Below are 23704 nucleotides of genomic sequence, written 5' to 3' on the forward strand. Positions count from 1 at the left end.
GATTGCCGAATAATGATGTAGGCTTGTGTATAATGCTGTGGAATGTGTAAGGGGTACAAAAGGCTTGTAGAGAGATCTTCAGCTAAACTGAGGGAGCTTATCGGTGGTACTGTACAAGGTCATTTTTATACACTCAAAGAAAAATGTATAAGCCCTGTTAAAATTATAAACTCGTCGCCTGGCACAGCACATAATGGTGGGTGCACACTGGCAGATTTGAATTCCCTGTATTGAAGTGCTCCTAGGTTCAGATACTCTCCTTATGGGGTGGACTTCATATGACTTATCAGAGATGATATCATATATCCCCAATACTGAACTACCTTTAAAAAAAAAAAAAGATATTTAATTCATAGGCTAACTTTGCAAGACGCTAGTTAGGGATTTTGAGATTGAGAGTAATATGTAGATTGTCTCACTAGAAAGTTCCTTTCTCAGTCCAGCGGTAACAGCTAGTTCCTGTTTATTGTGCTGACACAGTACCTCCTGAAAGAGCGCCTGTAATTAAATTGACCATTCAGGCGCAGAGTTGTGACAGTGAATATGTATCACTTGATGTCTTTTCCCTTTGACATGAAGAATGGAATAATGTTTGCTTTGTCCATTTATTGTAGATGCCTAAAGGCAGGCCTCAGACTTGACTTTTTGTAGCAGATGTGGAGTGCGTCTGTGTTCTTCTAAATCAGAGAGAATAGAGGACCAAATTTATATATATTTTTTGAGATTTCAGAAGTTCCTTTTTCCCAGAAATGATATTCAGTTAGTACCTAGAAACATTTACCTAAATGAACTATTTTAGCCACTGAAGTTAAGAGTCTTGCTCAAGTCCCCCAGAGTGAAACCATTCTGCAACTCATGGTATTTGAATATTTGATCTTCTGATTACAGACACACGAACCCCACCGCTGAGCCGCCCCTTCACCCCTAGGAACTAGGCAAAATATCACATTACTGGGTTAATGCTCTTTTCGTTGTTGTTCACCAATAAGAGAGATAGCAACATCTGTGTTCAGTGCCCATTTATAACTTTTCTCCTCCTCCATCAGGATGTCAAAAGAGCAGCATCGACACAGAGCCCTGTGATCTCTCAGATCGCACCTCTCTTGAACCCACTAATCTGAGCTGGTGGCCTGCAGTCACAATGCGTCGGGATTAATCACTGTGACATTTTCCCAGGCAAATCTGCTGCCTGCTCTTCAGATCCATCCCTCTGGTCTGATGTGCTCATCAGTTTTATTTATCTTCTGCTGACCGTGTTGTGTGTACGTGTCGTCACCTGACGACAGCCACAGCGGTGGTCACTTCTGACCAATCGGCAGCTACCCCAGCTGGCCATGATTGGATTCGTGAAGGGTTTGCATTGGGTACATGGATGGGCAGCATGGAAAGATGTGGAGTCCTTGGGTTTGTGTGGTTTTATTTTTGAAATATGACATTTTTCAGTGGAGTGTTTTGCTATTACGATATTTTTGGGCTATATTTATGGAGAGCAAATTACTTTTGTTTTCACTTGACAACCTGCCTTTTTTTATTTTATTTTTTTCGGGGGGGGGGGGTTACATGTAAAAGGAATCTGATGGGGTACCCTGCACCCCAAGTCAGAGGGCAATTCATGCAATCAGGCTTATCTCCATCAGCTTAGCGACATGAAGGATTTTGCAATTATGGTGCTGTAAATGACTCTGTCTCCCACTAAGACGAGGCTGTTTGGGCGGTTGGGGGTAAAACAAGGCCGGAGCAAAGAGAAAGCGAGTGATTTCAGCTCGGTAATGAACCTCGCTTGTGTCGTAAAGCCAGGGTGTACTAAGGAATTACAGCAGGATAACAGTTATCGGTCACGGGTGGACTGCCCGCAATTCCAACTTGATGGCGGCATCCGTTTGCAGGCCATGTCACTAAAACCAGGCTGTAAGCAAGCTTTTCCATTAGGACTGTCTCTGGGGGGTGGGTGGACTGGCATGTGACCTCAATGCTCATCCGGACACTGCCACAAAACAGTCAGATGTTTCTGCCACAAAACAGTCAGAAACATCAGTCATCTGATCTTGAGAAGTTCCACCAAGACACCCAGAAGCTCGAATTACGAGCAAATTGCACAACAGTAGTAGAATACAGTTACCTTAAGGAAGTAAAATCATAAAAGCACAGAAACTGTGCTCTCTGTACAAATTGGTCATTCAGACCTTTTATTGCGTCTGATTGGTTGTCTCATTTAGAGCAAGAGTCATGTGACTCTGTCCCCGAAGGTGCCACATGCCAATCCTAATCAATCACACCACAATTGCTGAAAGTTTTTGTCATTTCAAAGGACTTTCTTAATAAAAAATTAAATTATAATAATAATATACTTTTTAAAATCAGTGTCCTACAATCCAGAAATAAATGTTGCTGAAATAAATGTAGGTGATAACAAGTGTGACACCAGACAGTCGAAGGTCGAAGATCAGAGTTAACATGAGTGACCAATAAAATCCTATGGTGAGATGCACTCACCTCTCAGCTTGATCCCATCTCTCCAGCCTCTCCAGGAAAGATTTCACCTTATTTACACATTTATTTGAACATGTCCCCATTTTAATGGCGCTGTTAAAACCCGGTGAGACAATTATGATGTTATTTTTATGGACAACAGGATATGAGTATGCTTTAAGCATTTTAGGTGCACTTCACTACGCACCAGCGTTAATCCCCAGCTTGAACAACCGGAGCTGTTTGACCAGTTCATGATAATTGACCAGCGTAGGTATGTCTTCATCATGGTTTGATGGTTTAGCTGGTCATAGCAGCTTACGATCATCATTCTGACTGGTTTAGCTAAGCCATCGAAGATCAGCAGGAGCTGGGACATGACCATTTAAGAACATCTAAGATCATCTTAGACCAGCTAAATCCAGCATGTGCTAGTTTTTATCTACATGTTTTTGCCACAGTACCCAAAATGCAATGCAACGCATGCATTAAAAGACATGAAACATAATGAAAGGGGTGATGTAGTTATTGCATATCAGAAACATGCATATATGACATATATCCAAGGGGGGATTTCACAGCATTGTGGATAGCAGTGGGACAGCCTGTGTCTTTGCTTAGAGCCCCACGAAGTGCTGTAATCTGGTAACTTCTTCCACTTTCAAACTAATTGCATTTTAAAGATAAATTTTCTCACGAAGCTTTGGAGAACTAGCCTTCCTTTTTTTTTTCGCACGACACATTTTCATAGTCATTTCGTAATGATGGCTATCTCTGCAGTAACACTTTGATGTAAAATGTTTCCACTGTATACGCAGAACATAAAAATCATTTTCAAAAGCGCTTTGAAAGTCGAGTTTCATGTCTGCCGTTGTTTGCAATGCAGCCGGATTTGAATAAACTTGTTCTGAACCTGTTTTTGTATTAGTCAGTCTTTTCCTGAAAGCTCCCTTTAATGAAATGATCGGTGTTACTCTCCTGAGAGACATGTCTGCTTCCCGGTTTCCTGTTCTCTCAGAAAATCGAGATTTTGTAAAAATTCAAGCAAAGTAGCTTGCAGAATACAACTGACCTATTTAAGTAAGAAGGTAATGACAGATCTTACATATTAAGCTGAAGCACCGATGTTTTGTGGCTCAGCCCAAACCCTGGAGATGCGAGACACACCTGGATACTGATTTTACAGCCTTAAATACTGCTATTCTGTGCTGGGTAAAATCTAAGATCGTGTTGGCTTATCATGTAAGTTTGGCCGTGTGGTAAAGCCTTACATGTGTCTATTGCTAATTTATAATTTAATAATTTATAATAATACTAAAGTTGTTTTTCCCAGTTGTTTTTTTTTTTTGTCAACCCAGTGCTATAGCTAGAAATTCTGCATCTCGGGCCCGCAAATCAATTTTGAGAGGGTTGCCCTTGGTACATGTCACGAGCCAATGGGGTTTCCCATAGTAGAATTGTAGATTTTGGTGGATGGTTCAAACTTGTAATTTTACTAACTGGCTGATCAGTAGTTAACACATTTGGGGGGGCGCGGGAGGGGGTGCTGCTTCAAACCTGTAATTTCACTGTGTAGTTATGTGCTTGCTGGGCCTTCTGACCATATGTGCACTTGCCCGCCCTTTAAGGTGCCCCCCTTACAATCTGAAGAAATATGCCCCCCCCCCCCAGTGTAATTTGCTGAGTGGGGGGTGGCACAGATGACTTGACCAGGCATATAAGTTCTAATTTTTCATATTCAGGGGCCCCAATGAAGTGCTGGGCCCCCTTAATATGCCGGTGTATCCACAGCACACGGGTGCCCCTGTTGACGCCTGTTTTGTTGCATCCTGGCGCTGGATCCAAAATGGCTGTTGTTTCATTTGCTTTCTCTCAGCTGCTACATAAAACGCATTTCATCCCTTACATGGTTCAGCTCATTGTCCAGACCACAGAAAGCCCCACGGCTCCTTCTTAAATACGTCTTCAAAGAAAGCACTTATTCCATCCCACAGGCCCAGCGAGATAAAGTAGCGGGGAGATGGCGGCATGTTGGAGTGATGTTTCTATGCTACTCTTCCAGCAGTCTTGAACAATTTGCTTAATTTATATTCATGTCTACAAGGCTGTGGTGATAGACACGAGGGATGTCCCCACTTGCTCCTTTCATGAATCATTGATGTTTGGTATATTTTGCTGAGAATTTCGCCCCGACCTGCCGAGATTGCGGCCGGAGTCCCTTTGGGCTGTACTTAAACATTACAAATGTTTTTGTTGTGTTTCTGTTTGGGTTGAATATCATTTCCCTTTTGGCTCTCGGAAGGAGGTGGTTTTAGTAAACAAAACTGCATGTTCAATTACTGTTAAGATTGAGGAATGAGACGATAAAATGATCCGTGTGTCTTCCAGCTGTTTTGCCATCACATATCCAGCCCGTCCCCTCTGCCACCACGTCAAGCTGACGCTGACCTCGATATAAAGCAACCCACACCCCCTCGTCTGTTTAGATCAGTCATGTGCCATTATGCCGTCCATTTTTCCCTCTGAAGATATTCTCCCTCCTTGGGAAAGCTGTTTTATATTTTATTTTCTTCGCTTGAATGTATACTGCAAAACAGATGCAGGAGTGCTGGCTTTTTCAGTATGAAAGCACTCGTAGCCTTGTCGTCGAGGGTATCGAAATGATGTATGACTCAGAACCGGGAAGCGAACGTAGCCGGCCGTGATGAGACTTACGTTAAGGTCTTCCATGGGGAGCCCGCAGAGTTTATCCAAACGGGGGGGTGTGCAAAGTCCTGTTATTATCAGTAACGCTGAGAAACTCATCTTTTATTCAGGATTTTCTTTATCTGAATTATGTTGTCTGACCTGCATGTTCAGTAGTTTCTTAATTAATGTTGGAGAAAAAAAAACATAATGGAATAGCATACAGAACTGCGATATTATTTTCACGAGACAGATTTCTAGACAGAGAAATTTGAGATATTTGGTCAGTGGACGTCAGGAAGGAATAGAGCTGGGATTTCTCAAGTCTCATTTCATGATGCAAGATGCTGGGATAGAGAAAAAGCAAAGATTTGCTTCTTCTTCATGTAGCTGAATGTTTTCTCTGTCCTGTCTGTCTGTTAGTTAGCTGTCAGTTACCATCAGACCTACTTACCATTTCACCCAGCTGAGTATCTGAGCAAGTCAGCCTCCAGGGTCCATGCACAGTCCACCAGCTCTGTCTGTGTTCTTACAGATAAACTCCACTGAACCACTTCATCATACCAATAAATCATACATCCAAAGTGAATCTCAGTACATCCTGTGACCAGCTCCTCTTCCCTCTAAATGTGCCCCTCTTTGTGTCCCTGGCACATGGGCACATCCTCATAGTCTCAAGTTTTATTGTTACATGTGTGAAATTCTTGTGCCACAGTTGTAGGTGAGGGGACAGGTGCATGGGGGGACAATGGCACAAATAGCAGTGCAATACAGGACAGACAGCAGTGCAATACAGGACAGACAGCAGTGTAATACAGGACAGACAGCAGGGCAATACAGGACAGACAGCAGTGCAGTACAGGACAGACAGCAGGGCAATACAGGACAGACAGCAGTGCAGTACAGGACAGACAGCAGTGCAGTACAGGACAGACAGCAGGGCAGTACAGGACAGACAGCAGTGCAGTACAGGACAGACAGCAGGGCAGTACAGGACAGGCAGCAGTGTAATACAGGACAGACAGCAGGGCAATACAGGACAGACAGCAGTGCAATACAGAACAGACAGCAGGGCAATACAGGACAGACAGCAGTGCAGTACAGGACAGACAGCAGTACAATACAGGACAGACAGCAGTCCAATACAGGACAAACAGCAGTGCAATACAGAACAGACAGCAGGGTATTACAAGAAAGATAGCAGAGCAATACAGGACAGACAGCAGTGCAATACAGGACAGACAGCAGTGCAATACAGGACAGACAGCAGGGCAATACAGGACAGACAGCAGTGCAGTACAGGACAGACAGCAGTACAATACAGGACAGACAGCAGTGCAATACAGGACAGACAGCAGGGCAATACAGGACATACAGCAGTCCAATATAGGACAAACAGCAGTGCAATACAGAACGGACAGCAGTGCAATACAGGACAGACAGCAGTCCAATACAGGACACACAGCAGGGCAATAAAGGACAGACAGCAGTGCAATACAGGACACACAGCAGTGTAATACAGGACAAACAGCAGTGCAATACAGGACAAACAGCAGGGCAATACAGGACAGACAGCAGTGCAATACAGGACAGACAGCAGTGCAATACAGGACACACAGCAGTGTAATACAGGACAGACAGCAGGGCAATACAGGACAAACAGCAGTGCAATACAGGACAAACAGCAGTGTAAGAAAAGACAAGACAGTGCAAGACAAGTCAAGTGAAATATTAGCATGAGTGAACATTAAGTAAGCAATAAACAGCATGCAATGGGGTTAAGGGGGTGCAAATAGACCACAATATGGTGAAATAAATATTGATAAAACACAGAAGTGGCATATTAACAACAGTAGACAGTACAACGCCATGGGGGAATAGATGCAGGTCACCAGGTATCCAGCGACCTGGGGCTGGAGGAAAGAAGCTGCTGTGGGTGGTGATGACTGTTAGGGCTTTGCAGAGGCCAGGGGTGTGAAGAGGGTGTGAGCTGGGCGGCTGGCATCCCGAATGATGGAATATTATACTACCAGCTGCAGACTTATTTCTTTATATAACATTCATTATTATACCCATTTGTAGAGGTGTCCCTTCCAAGAACCGGCCATTCCATCCCTATGTTGTAATTTTTTTGTTCGAGAAATGCTATTTGTGGGGGTTTCCTGGGTAAGTGCCCCAGATCCCAGAGTAATGCTGATGTTTCTGCCTTCTGTGGGCCGTAGGGGTCATCAGAACCGCCCTGCCGAACATGGACCGCGAGGCGAGGGAGCAGTACTTCATCATCATCCAGGCTAAAGACATGGCGGGTCAGGTGGGAGGTCTATCGGGGTCCACGACCGTCAACATCACGCTAACGGACGTCAACGACAACCCGCCCAGCTTCCCCCAGAGTACGCCTCTTCCACATCCTGTCACGTCCCTGCCTCTCACTGAACCTCATTTTAACTACAGGCAGATCATTACTGGAAAAATTCACGCATGGCTATCTTAAAGAGAAATACAGGCAGTTTGCAACTCGCTAATATAATCTGATCCGCAAACCCTTACGTAAGTCAGTGTTTGCCTAAGTCGAATTTACCTTCTCATGCAACTCGAGACACCTTTTAGCAGAAACCCTTACAACAAAAAAACAGCTACACGAGCCAAAGAAGAAAGACTCTCTCTTTCTCAGATTTTCATGGTGTAAATCTGGATTCACTTAAGTTGGTTTTGCATACGTTGCCAGCTGCTTATACACGCATTTTTCATTATAAATTAAAAGCCTCTCAGCATTTTTAAGTACAGACACATTCCCTGCCTGTCAAAAATTGTTTCTAAAAGATTTAAAACCAGTTCATTGTAATTGTAATTAGACTAGGTAAACTTTACTGATCCCTGGAAGAAAATATCGTGCAACAAGGTGCGTATGACACAGATGAACAAATATATAGTGCAACACAAATGATGTGCAATGACTGTACACATAGTGCAACCAAGTGAACATAGTGCAAATAAATGAAAACTTGTGTGCACAGTGCACAGAATGTTGTAACTATGTGTTATAATGGCAGTTGTAAATAACACTTTGTTCAATTTGTATATGTTATCATTTAATGGTCCTATATGTAAAATGTATAAAAATGTTTACCCTTCATTTCATGGCTCTGCTGGGAGGTCAGACTGTCATTACTGTTGGTGTGGATATTCAAGGTACCATTGTAAAGAAGGGAAGCGTAGATGCGATGCAGTAATTTAAATGTGGATCTGTTTCTCTTGAAGCCTTCACAGTTGTAAAAGCAGTAATTAGTGCATTTATACATTTTAAGTGGATGGTGTCAGTTTCATGCATACTAATAGCGAAAGGGCACACACAAGCTCATCTCAGATTGCACTAATTATTCGGCTTTGACTGTCATTTGACAGTTTTACTCAAGTATAGGAAAGGTTTTGACTTTGGGCTGTCATTGAAATATAGCTAATATAAAATGGCTTAATTTCTTTGTTTTACACGTGTAGTTCTGCGATAAGGTCAGGCTTTCACCGTAGTTTATAGTTAACCAGCTTGACTGTTAGTGATATAACTCATTATTCGTTCATTACAGAGTTTGTTGTGGGAAACATCGCTGCTTGTCGGTATGTGTGGTTCCGGCACGTTCCCATAAGCGCTCGCCCGCTCCGTGCTCATTTCAGAGAACTATCAGCTGTATGTGCCGGAGTCGGCCCAGGTTGGGAAGGCAGTGGGCCGAATCAAAGCCGACGACGATGACCTCGGCGTCAACGCAGAGATCAAGTACAGCATCACCAACGCAGAGGGAGCGACCGCATTCTCCATCTCCACCGACAAAGACAGTCGCGAAGGGATTATTTCCCTGAAAAAGGTTCTGGAAGCGTTGGCAGCAGTGTCTACGCACCATTCTTTGCTAACCGTCACATATATTCATCTTTTTGAAGAGTCATGTGCCGCTTAACGACATTCTAGCGAACAACGGACCACATATTTGACGGTGGTCCCATAAGATTATACTGAAATGGAGATTAAAAATTCGTATCGCCTATGGACGTTGTAACGTTGTAGCGCGTGGTTTTTGTATTTACTCTACCATACTTTTTCAAATTACTTAGGATTACTTCGGCTATCGCATATAGCCTAGGTGTGCGGTGAGGTATGCCATCTACGATTGTGAAAGTGCACTTTATAATGTTCGCTTAACAAAAAAAAAAATCACATAATGCATTTCACAGAATGCATCCCTTTCGTTAAGCGACACATGACAGCATTACATTCATGTATAAATGTGTATCTTTTTTTTTGGCTGAGAAATTATTACTTCTAGAGATAGCACGGCTTTATAAGGTCCTTGAGGTACACAGGGATAGATTTAACACACCGACTTTCCTACACTGACTATATATTAACATGTAAGTCATGTCTGAGACTGTGGATCCTCTCAGGCTGCAATGCAAATGCAAATCGCGTGGCCTGGTAAAAAAAAAAAAAAAAAAAAAAAAGCATTTTCACCAAAATGTCCATTAAGTTTTGCCGTGGTGTTGTTCCCTGTACTTGATGTTTCTGACGTCGCTGTGGTGAGTCAGCAGCACCGTCATCTGTCAGGTAACTACGACTATAAAACTGTCATGTTAACATCAGGCCAAGTACACCTTCTTAATGTCTTCCCGTATAAATGTGTATCTCTTTAGACTGTGTGTAGTCCGTGTGGCCCTTGGCATAAACAGACTTGCGCCATTGTAGCTCTGCTGCTTCTGAATCCTCCGTTCTTCTGGCCCACAGCCCCTGAACTACGAGAAGAAGAGGGCCTACACACTGCACATCGAGGGTGCCAACACACACCTGGACCCACGCTTCTCGCACCTGGGGCCGTTCGCGGACACCACCACCCTGAAGATCATCGTCGGCGACGTGGACGAGCCCCCTGTATTCTCCATGGACTATTACATCCTGGACGTGTACGAGAATGCCCCCATTGGGACGGAGGTGGGCACAGTGACGGCACGGGACCCAGACAGCACCAACAGCCCCATCAGGTGGGTGGGGGCTACATTAAGGGCATAGATCTCAGAAGGTTATTCTGACCCTAGAAGCTACATGGACTGGAAGGCAAGAAATAGAAAATCTATTTAGATAGAGGCCGTCCGTGTAGAGACCAGCTTCTCTGTCCTATAGTAATGTCTGGTATACAGAACACACATATATTAAAATGTCTTTCTTAAAACCGTTCACATATATATTTACATGGTTTTTTCACAATAGTGGAGTATGTACAGGGCCCTTGCGGAAATATTTCTCAGTGATTTCGCACAGATATATATTTCTATGTCCTTAGTTTGAATAGCATAACATCATAGCATAACATAACAGTATAGTACAGTACAGTATAGTATAGTATAGTATTGATATCTGGATATTACAGAAGACCTTTAATAGCTTTATAGCTGTTTAATGTTCTGTGCTTGTATGGCATAATAAATTATGGTATAGTGTAGAATAGCATTTTTAGTATAGTCTAGTACAGCATAGTATAGTGTAGTGTAGTATCATGCAGTGCAGTGCAGCTTTATTATCTATATAGTTTATTATAGCTATGTTATGTCCTACACTTGTATAACAGAGTATAACGTGGTATGGTATGGTATAGTATGGTATGGTATTTATATTATTCATGTCATTATAAAGGCAGCTACTTAATTTCATTGTACTTGTGTAGCCCACAAATAAAAATCCTTCATCTTTGATCCTTAATTTGACAGAGACTGTTTTTCCCGGAGGTATCTCTTTCCACTTGTACTCATCTTTCTTTTCCTGGCATGTAGGTATTTTATTGACAGCGGCTTGAACAAGGACACCTGCTTCAGCATCGACGCTGTGACTGGAGTAATCATGACCACACAGACCCTCGACAGAGAGGAAACGGCCTGGCATAATATCACGGTTACAGCCGTGGAGGCCGGTAGGTACCAGATAGAGATTCCAGACCCCCATGTTCCTCAGGACCCAGATGAGATAACGGGAATCATTTAGAAGGTCGGAGACAACAAGCGAAGCATTGTTGGGGTTGGGTTTTTCACGGCCTGAAAGTACAGACTTATATGCCCAACGACAAGGAGGTTACGGTTCGGTAATTCAATTTAGGATGATCCAACTGTAGGCCAAGAACTAGAAGGATAGGGTTGTGGGATAGGAACCAATCTTCTGCATCTGCAGGGTCAGGCCATGGATTCTGCTGCATGTGCTGACAGAGATTGGGGTATTAGGCTAAGTCTTCAGAGTGGGGGAGGCGATGGTGATCAGTCATCCAATTTGAGTCCTCAGCCAGCCATGAAGAGATGCACTAGGAGATCTTTGTGTCAGGCAGGAGAAGGAGCTGAGATGAATGCGATCTACATAACACTAGAGGTGGAGACCTGAGAAATATTTTTTACAGAATGCCTGACATTTAAAATTATATATATATATGAAAAACGCAGAAAGCCATCGGATTACCCAGCAATGCAAATGTATTGTAACACTCTCTGTGAATCTTATATTTCTGGGTACATTGTTTTATGGAAGTTACTTAGATGATCAGATGGATGTAATCTGACATTTATTCTGAAAAATCCAATATTTCATCACTGTGATTTATCTTAAACTCATAAACTTAGTTCACCTTGATTGCAGTGTTAGTTAAAGTGTCTTTCTGTTTGGCAAAAAAACTGTTTTTGTCTTGATATATACAGTATAATGACACTGAAGTATACTTATTTTTTACTGCTTGAATACATTAGTCTTTCTAATTAAAATGACGTAAACCTGTATATTACTGACCTTTAATGCGTTTTCTTCATGACATAGCTTGACATTTGATAAGAATATGATGTTTCACTCATTCTTAAATTTTACTATGCATCATTAAAAATATAGCAGTTGGCCAAAGATTATTAAAGTTCACTTAAAGCTTATGACATGATTTTGTACAATTTTCACAAGCATGATATCTAACAAACAACAAATCATACCTGGGGGGGCAGGGGGGATTAGGGGTAGGATAAGATGTGGTAAATGGTAAAAGTTGTCTTTTTTAAATTCTTTGGGTGATAATTTTTTTTTTTTGGGGGGGGGGGCACAAGTGGTCATTTGGGGGGATGCCGCTTGGCTTTGACACTGCTGCTTAAGCAAGATGGGCGAGGAGGGGCTGTGTGATCTAGTGCCATGTTATGCTGACAGCAAATTTGCTAATTTTTTTCTTTATTCACTTTTAGACAATCCCAGCCTCATCAGTCACATCCCTGTCACGGTGCAGGTTCTGGACGTCAATGACAACCCTCCCCGGGTCGCCGTAGACGATGATGTCATCGTCTGTGAGAGTTCCCGGCCCGGCCAGGTGACCCCACCCACTCCCCCCGTTGGTGTCATACACACATACACCCACACTTCTCTGAGGTTAAGGATTTCCTTGCTGCCGTTGCCACTCTCCTGTCCTTTCAGCCCTATAAATAATTCAGAGCGGAGCAGCGGTGCCGATAGCTGATAGGGCTGCGTTTAGGGAAAGAAGCGGGAAGGTCACCGATGTTAATCACGGCACATCCAGACGGGATCTGTGAGCGTGACGCCTTGGTGTTTCTCTCTGCGCCGTTTCCTTTAAATGAACATTGGCGTGAAATGGCTCCACAGTCACTTAACACGGTCTGAACGGCAAAGGTCCGCACCTCCTGACGGAAGCAGGGTGGGAGCCTCACGGGGGTTTTAATATCGCTGGCGCACGTTGAGCGGGACCTCACAGCCCATCACAAAAGTGAGATTCTGTCACTTTTTTGCACGTCTGGGTGTTTTACTGAGGTGATTCGGGGCGGGGAAAAAATCAGGGTAACATCCAGAGCCTTCTGAACCTCTAACAAATACCATCTACAGCCTTTATGAAAAATAAATAACCTTACATGTACTGGTGTGGAGTTCTGTGCACAGGGTACGCTGCAGTAAATTTAAAACAGACTCAATTCAGCAAGGCAATATTCTTTTCCAGAGTTTAGCTGGAGAGCTCGGGGCCAGATGCAGCGCTCGGCCGACTGTAAGAGCGGCTGCGGGCTCCTCGGGGCCCTCAAGGCCGTGGGAACGTCCCCCACCCCCAGCAGGCTAATTGATTAATTTTCTTGGTTTGACCTGAGAACATCTGTTACCATTGGCAGCTGAGTTGCTTATGCAGCTGAAATACCAAGAATGATCAGCCATAAACACAGTGCTGATTCATCCAGCTAAGTTACCATGAATGATTTGCAGCAGATACAATTCTGGCTTCTGTAGCTAAGATACCATGATTGATCAGCAGTAGACGGGATTCTGATTTATGTGGCTAAGATACCATGAATGATCAGCAGTAGACGGGATTCTGATTTATGTGGCTAAGATACCATGAATGATCAGCAGTAGACGGGATTCTGATTTATGTGGCTAAGATACCATGAATGATCAGCAGTAGACGGGATTCTGATTTATGTGGCTAAGATACCATGAATGATCAGCAGTAGACGGGATTCTGATTTATGTGGCTAAGATACCATGAATGATCAGCAGTAGACGGGATTCTGATTTATGTGGCTAAGATACCATGAATGATCAGCAGTAGACGGGATTCTGATTTATGTGACTAAGATACCATGAATGATCAGCAATAGACGGGATTCTGATTTATGTGGCTAAGATACCATGAATGATCAGCAGCAGACGTGATTCTGATTTAGACGACTAAGATGCTATGAATGATCAGCAGTAGACAGGATTCTGATTTATGTGGCTAAGATGCTATGAATGATCAGCAGTAGACGAGATGCTGCCCCCCCCCCCCCCCCCCATTCTTGATAGGTGATACGCTCATGCTTCAGAGTCTGAGCTCCCGCCCCCCCCCCCCGCCCCCTCCCCAGCGTCCGTGTCAGCAATTAGTCCAGTGATTCGCTGTCAGACTCCCATGAAATGTTTCTGTGCCCTGAAAGGTGATCATGACCGTGCGGGCATCCGACGACGACAACTTTGCCAACGGGAGGTTCTCCTTCTCACTGCCAAGCGATCTCCCGACCAACCCCAACTTCACGCTTAAAGACAACGAAGGTACCGCATGAATGGCGCGACATCATTTACGCCATGTGATGCTTTTTAGATCGGCTTTCTTATGCTCATATTAAAGTGTACCAGCTTTAGGTCTCGAACCTCATAATGCAGACTTACTAAATATTGTAATAGACTCTCTGCTTAGCACAGAAAATCATGCATTATTATTTTGGGAATTAAAACATGAAAAAGCGCATTATGGCAGCTTACGTGGCAGCAATACTCCCCTGACAATACTGAAACTCTTTTATATCATAAGTGTCATTTGAGTTTCGTGGAATTCTATATGTTTCTGTAATGCCATTGTGCTGTGAATCCTCAGCTTACACTGACTACAGTAAACACTGATTAAAAAATCACAAACACTGATGAACCCAGGTTCAATTACATTTATGCATTGTATACATTTTACCAGTGTTTCCCAACTCAGTCCTCAGGGACCCCCAGAGAGCCTGGGTTTTTGCTCCCTCCCAGCTCCCAACACATCTGTACCAGATATTCTGTGTTTCTTGATTGGCTGGGAGCTGAGAGGGAGCAAAAATGTGGACTGTCTTGGGGTGCCCATGGCCTGAGCTGGGAAACATTACATTTAACATTGTATTTTGATGTTTGAGCTTCAGTGTAAACTTACCAGGTTACTTCATGCTTTCTACGGATTTATAAACTGTGTCTTATGTTAAGTTATAGTTGACATCTGATAGCTATAGCTTTGTAATTTCACTAAATAAAACACACACACACTCTGTCTGATTTGTTTCAAAGGTCTCCGTGATGATACTCTACCCCAGTGAGCCTTTAAATCTCCAAGCTTTAGGGGTGTTTGCCTGGGATTATGGGTAGTACTGCAGCGACACGTGCACAGACATTTGGCTGTTTGCCGTCAAACAGGGTTACTCCAGCGATTACCTTTCTGTCTCCTTCCTTCCCAATTGCCTTTCTCGTGGAACATGGGAAGGTCATTTGAGGAGATTGCAATTGCGGTCACTCGGGTCACACTGTCCAGAGACTGGCTTTCTGCTCACCGTGCTCCACACTGTCCAGAGCCTGGCTTTCTGCTCACCATGCTTCACACTGTCCAGAGACCGGCTTTCTGTTCACCACTCTTCACACTGTCCAGAGACTGGCTTTCTGCTCACCGTGCTCCACACTGTCCAGAGACTGGCTTTCTGCTCACCGTGCTCCACACTGTCCAGAGCCTGGCTTTCTGCTCACCGTGCTCCACACTGTCCAGAGCCTGGCTTTCTGCTCACCATGCTTCACACTGTCCAGAGACCGGCTTTCTGTTCACCACTCTTCACACTGTCCAGAGACTGGCTTTCTGCTCACCGTGCTCCACACTGTCCAGAGACTGGCTTTCTGTTCACCGTGCTCCACACTGTCCAGAGACTGGCTTTCTGTTCACCATGCTCCACACTGTCCAGAGACTGGCTTTCTGCTCACCATGCTCCACACTGTCCAGAGACTGGCTTTTAGTTCCTTCCTCTTAATGCATTTTCCCCATTAATATAGCCATTTTCATGCCTGCCCTCCTGTAATAATACCAGTGGTATTATTTCTGATAATGATCTTAAGGCACAGACTAACATCAGTAACTAACATCAGTAGGCATAGATTCAAACCTTCGACATTTTATGACAATACTCTGATGACAGACACAAATCCCCATTCACTGACATCAGTATCCTCATCAGTAGGACTCAGTTCCAGTCCTCTGATAACAAAGACATGTCCCCATTAACAGGGGCAGACTGGGGGCCCTATAGGCTGACATGGGTACCCCCCCCCCCCCAAGTGGGCCATTTGAGATATTTTTTGGAGCCAATAGAGTAAGGAGAGTGAAATCAAAACGATTGAACATCAATAATATCGTAATCAAAGTGCCGGGTGCCAGCGATACAATTTACCGGTCAGGAGAGGGGTAGGAGTGCTGTCAGTAACATTCACCGATGGGAAGGAGAGGGGTAGGACTGCTGTGAGTAACATTCACCGATGGGAAGGAGAGGGGTAGGAGTGCTGTCAGTAACATTCACCGATGGGAAGGAGGGGGGTAGGAGTGCTGTCAGTAACATTCACCGATGGGAAGGAGAGGGGTAGGAGTGCTGTCAGTAACATTCACCGATGGGAAGGAGGGGGGTAGGAGTGCTGTCAGTAACATTCACCGATGGGAAGGAGAGGGGTAGGAGTGCTGTCAGTAACATTCACCGATGGGAAGGAGAGGGGTAGGACTGCTGTCAGTAACATTCACCGATGGGAAGGAGAGGGGTAGGACTGCTGTCAGTAACATGCACCGATGGGAAGGAGGGGGGTAGGACTGCTGTCAGTAACATTCACCGATGGGAAGGAGGGGGGTAGGAGTGCTGTCAGTAACATTCACCGATGGGAAGGAGAGGGGTAGGACTGCTGTCAGTAACATTCACCGATGGGAAGGAGGGGGGTAGGAGTGCTGTCAGTAACATTCACTGATGGGTAGGAGGGGGGTAGGAGTGCTGTCAGTAACATTCACCGATGGGAAGGAGGGGGGTAGGAGTGCTGTCAGTAACATTCACCGATGGGAAGGAGGGGGGTAGGAGTTCTGTAAGTAACGTTCACCGATGGGTAGGAGGGGGGTAAGAGTGCTGTCAGTAACATTCACCGATGGGAAGGAGGGGGTTCGGAGTGCTGTCAGTAACATTCACCGATGGGTAGGAGGGGGGTAAGAGTGCTGTCAGTAACATTCACCGATGGGAAGGAGGGGGTTCGGAGTGCTGTCAGTAACATTCACCGATGGGAAGGAGGGGGTATCGTACTGGCGGATAGATTTAAAAATTTAAAAAACATTTGAAAAAAAGTTAAGCAATACCTCTCTTGCTAAGGTTAATCTTGAATTTTGCATATGTTCATTTAATTGTGCTCTCTCTCCATGCCTGTTCACAATTTGCCTACAACTCTATAGGGATAGGATCAAAGAGAAGGGATATGTAATTTAAGTCTTGTATCTTTCTTCTTCTTAGGCTACTTCGTGTCAGTTCACTTGGCAGTGAAACAACCGGTAGACACCAATGTTGTACGAAAGCTGGGTGGCGTGAAGTCTCAAAGTGGAATAGTCCATTATAGCCGGGATGGGGGGCAACTTTGTCCATCCTGAAAATTAAATTTAAATAATCACAGTATGTTGTTTCCTTAAATGTAGCTTCTGGAAATTCTGCCTTCACAAGGCCCCTAGTTTTCTGGGGCCCCAGGCAGCTACAAACTCTTGCCTTATGGTAAATCCACCCCCGCACATTAACTAAGATCAGTATCCTCGTCAGTAGGCCTTGATTCAAAATTTGACCGTTCATGGCAATACTTTGAAGGCGCAGACAGATCCACACATGTGAGCATTAACTAATGTCGGGATCCTTGTCAGTAGGTCTCAATTCAAACTTTTGGAATCACATCATATTGGATTATCCGAGACTTCACACATCGTAGAACGTGCAATTAGGAAGCAAGTTTTTATGTACTCATTTATGCATCTTCAACTGAATATTCTGGCAAGTGTTGAATATAAACATCTACGAAACTCGTCTTCACTAGCCTTTATTCATTTCTAAAGTGGGATTATGTCTAAATAGGCCAGTATTCAGTAATTCTTCCTATGGTATGAGGGAGGTATTAGATGCTTATTCTTTCAGTAAATAGGCTGCGGCATTAATTCACCATGATAGTGTCGCTTGGAATGTGTATCAGCTGAGTAAATATGAGGTCTGGTGTCGCCTGTTTGCATACTCTCTAAAGCTCGTGTGAGAGTTAAAGTGCTTAAATATCAGTTACGGAAATAACCCTTTTCTTCCCCTTCTTGTCTGCGACATGGTGACACATTTTCGATATTTGCTCATGCTCTCCAGAGAGACGTGTTTATCGCATAGTAATGGAATAAACTGTGACTTGGTTTCCCGTCGAGGTTAAGCCGAGGCTGAGCGTAATGAATGCCTCCCTCGCCTCCTCCGGGCCTCCTGTTTGTGCGATAGCATTAGTAGCGAGCGGGAAACCGCACCTGCTCACAAGAAAGCCTCTGTGCCTGGTTAAGCCATTCTGTTGCCACGCTGCGTCTGTGCTGTCTGTGGTAGGGGGTCAAAAATGCAGCCTAGTAGGAGGAATTAAATCCTATCTGTGTGTTGAATATGTTTATTTGTTTGAAGCTGGGCTGTCAGTGCTAGAATATGGCATTGTTAAGGGTACTTGTGGACATGTAGACGTGTGGACGTGCTGCGAATCATTGAGCTGTTGACAGTCATGAGCTGTCTGGGCATGCTGAAGGGGAGATCCCAAAGTGCCAGAGGTTCAGAGCTTTGCATGAATGCCAAATTGGGCCAGGCCACTGGCTCTGTGAATGATCCGGGTCCAGACAGCTTTTGAACAGGTACATCATTTGCCTTTGAGGAGAGTTGTGACAAAGTACGACTGCTGTTTACTTATATTTGTGTCCATACTATTGTTTGGTTGTTTATTCATTCATCTATGTATCTTTCTGTTTGTGAATTCCATCTATATTCCATTCCTTGCTCTTTTGACTGTAGGCAGACCATCTATTGTTGAAAGTATGTGTAAAGTTTTATGTGTACTTGTACTAGTAAATCATCTTGAGTTGCCCTGCACGTTGTACGTTATAACAGGGCACACCCACCAAGACAAATACCTGGTATATTTAACATACTTAGTCAGTAAAGATCTTCCCGCTTCTCAAGGGATGCCAAAGTTTGGTTTAGATGTGAGATTTCGAAAGTCTATTAAGGGAGATAACGGTCTTTGTCCTGAGGAGACAAAGGAGCTGGGCGACAGGGCCGGTAATGGCGGTCCGGAGAGGATGATTACCAACAGCACATCTCTTTGGGCCTACAGACAACAGCGCCAACATCGTGGCCAGACGCCGCGACTACAGCAAGGCCGCCCAAGAGTCCTACTTGTTACCCATTGTGATCTGGGATGGCGGCGAACCGGAGCTGAGTAGCACCAGCACGCTGACACTGCGGGTATGCGCGTGTGACCGCGGCGGTACTGGAAAGGGGCGCGTCTGCCAAGCCCCCGCCTTCCTGTCTGCCGCGGGGCTCAGCACAGGGGCCGTCATCGCCATCCTGCTCTGCGTCGCCATCTTGCTGGGTGAGTACTCCCATCGTTCATCCTGATCACCTCCCATCTGTTGACACAGAAACTATGGAGGGATAAAGGTCAAAGGCTAACAGGCGGGATAGAGACTCATTGTGAGGTAAAAGCAGGAGACAGCAGCGTGCAACATAAAACGATCCTTCGATGAAACATATTCGAGTAGAAATTGGACAGTGGCCCTTTAAATGCCTGCAGAGCTGTAGTAGAAATTAGGAACTAATGTAGTATTCCAGAATTAAGTGTCGAGCAGAACAACATCGTTGCCAGAAGACAATTAAACTTGTACGGCACAGAGGAGTGGCACACCAGACAGTTTCTGGAGAGTGTCAATGAGATCATCAGTGTGTGAAGGTGATACATCACAGTTTCCCTCCTCTTTTCATGGTAACGTCGTTGGGTGGAGAGACAGCTTTCAGCTTGGAAGGATCCGGAAGGAATTTGAATGAAACAAGATGAAGATAAACGCCTACAGACAGCAGACGTGTTTCCGGGGCTCAAAGTGCAGGAGATGCAAACTCTCCCATGATTTGTCAGTCCAAACCGTTTCTCATCTCCCAGTACGCAGATAAGGGACTCTAACGGTTAAATATAGCTCAGCTCTGAAGAATGTATGACAGTACACACAAAGCACCTGCCACACCTTTTAACTACAGGTCACGCTTGTTTTGGCAGGATGAAATCACTGGCATCAGTGCAGAAATATGACCTCCGCTAACTCTGCATGTGACTGTGGCAGATCTTTCATCTGTAGGAAGTCTGCAGAACCCCAGTTACCCCAGTTAGTGAACAAAAAGCCGGAAAATCTGGGGTGAAAATCTCTTGGGTGGGGGGCTGTACATCTTTCTGCCTGCTCAAGTCTCTGCCAGTCTGCTTTGCTGCGAAAAGAAGAGAGACATTGTGAGGATGGGCAGGTGTGAGCATTTAATGACTGGAGTGGAAGGTGACACCCCACCCCCCAGTGTAGAAATAGACAAGCCCCTCCCTCAGTTATTCAGAATCAAATGTTCCGTTCAGAAAGCATCACTCTCTGCACATACATGAAGATGGAGACATCCGTGCCCACCCCCCACCCCCCCCCAGCCAGGCCTTCCTCACAAAGAGTAATTTCAAGCCTGTGAATCTCGACGCGGGACCGGGGAAGCCAGCGGCGCTTTGTAATGCGGGGGGGGTGGGGGGGAGTGGTGTGTTCTGTCTCAGCCCATTGGGGTTCGAAGTGCTTTCTGCTGGGGGTGGTTCCAGCGGTCATACCCGACTCGCAATGCCGTGCTTCACTGCGTTTCCTCAAAGGCCGGGGAAAAAAAAACACTTCAGCATGTTGTGCAGGAAGGAGAACATTGACCGCTTCCTAAATAAAAGGCCGGCTTGTGTAATGCTTTAAACAATGACAGACTCTATTGAATAAATTGCTCTGAGGCTCTTTTTTATCAGGGCTATTTTACTGAGAGAGAGAGAGAGGAATCTCAAAGGAGATGGATGAGCTCACAAAAAAAGTTACATTTTTTATCTGACAGATGTCACAGAGTAATATTGAGCTGTTTGATGCCAAAAGACGTGCTGTGGTCAGGAAGCGACAAACAGAGCCGAATGTCACGGGGGGGTGGGTGATGGAGCCGGGAACTTATTTGGAGTACAAGAAAAAGCAAGAGATGGCTGTTTCATCTTCAGCCTGAAGGAAAATGTGGGGAATCAAAACATACATGGGGTCTTGATGAGGCTGGGGAGGGACAGAACAGGAGTTTATTTGTACATCTTCACAATTATCCAGGAGGGCAGGAACCCTGCCACTGTTCCAGAGGCCATGGGTGCCCCTGATAGTTCCTATCCTTTCTAGCAGTATAAACTCTGAGCTAATGCTGCTGTTGTGATCATGAGCTAATGGCACTATTAAAATTACAATCTAATGGCTCTATGACGATTGTCAACTGAAGGTGCTGTACCTGTCACGATTGTAAGGTAATGGCACTGTCTTGATTGTGACCTAATGTTGCTTTGGGATTGTGAGTTACTGATGCTATCGTGATTGTGAATGGTGCTGTCATACGGTGCTATTGTGAGCTAATGGCACTGTGACGATTGTGAGCTATTGGCATTGTGATTGTAAGTTACTGTTGCTGTTCTGATTATGAGTTAATTGCTCTGTCATATGGTGCTATTGTGATTGTGAGCTAATGGTACTGTGACGATTGTGAGCAAATATGCTATTATATGTTGCTATTGTGACTGTGAGCTAACACTGAATGGAGGTAACCACTCTCTCGTGGTTTTGATCATGCTCGTGAGCTAATGGCCTATCGTGATTGTACTGACGTGATGCATATGATGCTCCTCTCCGTAGCGATCGTGATCCTCTTCATCACGCTCCGAAGTAAGAAGGGCAAGAAGGAGCCGCTCATCATCTCCGAGGAGGATGTGCGTGAGAATGTGGTGACATACGACGATGAGGGCGGTGGCGAGGAAGACACGGAGGCGTTCGACATCGCTGCGCTGCGCAACCCTGCTGGTGCCGAAGACCTGCGCCTCCGCCGGGACGTCGTGCCGGAGGAGCAGCGGGAGAACCACAAGCGGGGGAGCCCCTCGCCCCTCTTGGACGAGGAGGACGTCCACACCTACCTGGAGCAGCGCCTGGCTGAGGCGGACGTGGACACCAGCGTGCCGCCCTACGACTCTCTGCAGACATACGCGTATGAGGGCCGCGGCTCGCCCACGGGCACGGTCAGCTCGCTGGACCTGGCCGGCACCTCCTCAGAGCAGGACTACAGCTACCTGGACGACCTGGGACCAGAGTTTCACAAGCTGGCTGAGCTGTTAGGCGAATCGGAGCCGGACGAGACGACCTAGCCGGTCAGCCTGTACAGATCACAGCGTCCCATCCGCTTTACTCAAAAATAAAGGTGAAAGCTTTGCTGCCGTTCCGCGGTTTCTATCGCGGTAAAGCTGACTGCCCTTTTTCACTGGGTTCTACAAGTGGAAAAAAAAATAATTTTGGAAGAAACAAAACCTTCTATACAGATAACGGGAAAGTTTCTTTTTCCTTTGTGTATATTTTTTATTGCTGAATAAAGTCCATAATTCCAGATAAGTGTACATATGTGATGTGAATTTTAATGCCCCCCCCCTCCCATTTTTAGTTACTGTTAAACGACAGGTTAATAAGATTATATAACCCAGGAGCAAAAACACCATGTGGAGGTTTTAATGTTGAAAGTGAAAAACCAACCTGCTGCTTTATGTTTTATGGGGTAATTACCTCCGTTTAATGTAGCACAGACAACAGCAACAAGTCCGAGTTTGTGTTTGTGTTCTGCTTTGATGCCTCGGGCAACTCTCAACTTTCTTTTCTTTTTTTTTTGTTTTATATACTATAGTAAGTTATTCACTAACCCAGTTTAAGGCCACTTTTCCCCCCCTAATCATTTGTATTACTATAACTGAGAGCTCATAGCTTTTAATTGGATAACTGTATTCCGGGGGCGATAATTGGCTTCTTTTGCGTGGGTGGCTTTTATTCTTTTTTACATCCCCGTAAATCAGCTGTGAAACGTCTCAGTTGCAGTTCACGACGTCAGCTTCAGTGAAACCCAGCGACTGTAAATAAAGTACCAAAGAATTCATTTTACCTTATCTGTAACGACCTGAATCACTTTGGGGCTGCCATTCATTTCTAAAATATATATATTTTAAATATGTAATAAGCTGTTTTCTTATTTGATATCATCATAATATTACAGAACAAGGTTGAAATGGCGTATATTTTGACTTTCAGTCTGTACTGTATCTATCCATCCATCTTCTAGCCTCTTATCTTGCTAGGGTCACATGGAAGTGATAAGACAGGGGAGAAGTACCTCCTGGATGGGATATCAGTCCATCCCAGGGCAGACACGCAGACACACACACACAGCGCTGTACTCATATCTTTATGGGGACCATCCATTCATTTCTACGGGCAAAAGCCCTAATCCCAGCAATGAGAACCTTAACCCCTACCCAGCCCTAACCTTAACCATAGATATCCAAAGTCTTTTGGCATTTTTAGTCATAGTCACAGAGTTTTATAAAGTTGAATTTCCCCTTATTGGGACTGAATAAATGGTCCCCATAATGTAATGTATATCTGACCATGTAGGCTCCAAGGATCTCACCCTCAGCTCTAGAGTTTTGAGGCAAGATGATTTATAGCTTATAACTCAAATATTTAAAATTTTAAAATTTAATTGCATCAATTGCACTCGTTGTAACTCCCAGTGATACTTTTCCTACAAAACAACTGTCCTTAAAAGATTTAAAAAGAGGAGCCACTAAAAGAGGCTGAGTCCCCAACCCCCCCCTCCGTCCACCTCCAACACACGC

At 44.7% G+C, this 23704-nt stretch overlaps 1 protein-coding gene across 4 annotated transcripts in view; it reads left to right on the forward strand.

Annotated features, from left to right (window-relative positions):
* The window catches only part of LOC125740242 (cadherin-18-like), a 116311-nt gene extending 93318 nt beyond the window's left edge, over positions 1-22993 (forward strand). For all 4 annotated transcript variants that reach the window (XM_049011136.1, XM_049011135.1, XM_049011134.1 and 1 more), the window contains 8 exons: positions 7377-7544; positions 8824-9011; positions 9923-10176; positions 10963-11099; positions 12391-12512; positions 14116-14230; positions 19091-19348; positions 21690-22993. In XM_049011136.1, coding sequence (XP_048867093.1) covers positions 7377-7544; positions 8824-9011; positions 9923-10176; positions 10963-11099; positions 12391-12512; positions 14116-14230; positions 19091-19348; positions 21690-22192 — 1745 coding nt within the window. In that variant the 3' untranslated portion in view covers positions 22193-22993. The remainder of the gene's footprint in view (positions 1-7376; positions 7545-8823; positions 9012-9922; positions 10177-10962; positions 11100-12390; positions 12513-14115; positions 14231-19090; positions 19349-21689) is intronic.
* Positions 22994-23704: the final 711 nt, after the last annotated feature.

This window comes from Brienomyrus brachyistius, chromosome 4 (genome assembly GCF_023856365.1).
Source record: "Brienomyrus brachyistius isolate T26 chromosome 4, BBRACH_0.4, whole genome shotgun sequence".
In the NCBI taxonomy this organism is placed as follows: Eukaryota; Metazoa; Chordata; class Actinopteri; order Osteoglossiformes; family Mormyridae; genus Brienomyrus; species Brienomyrus brachyistius.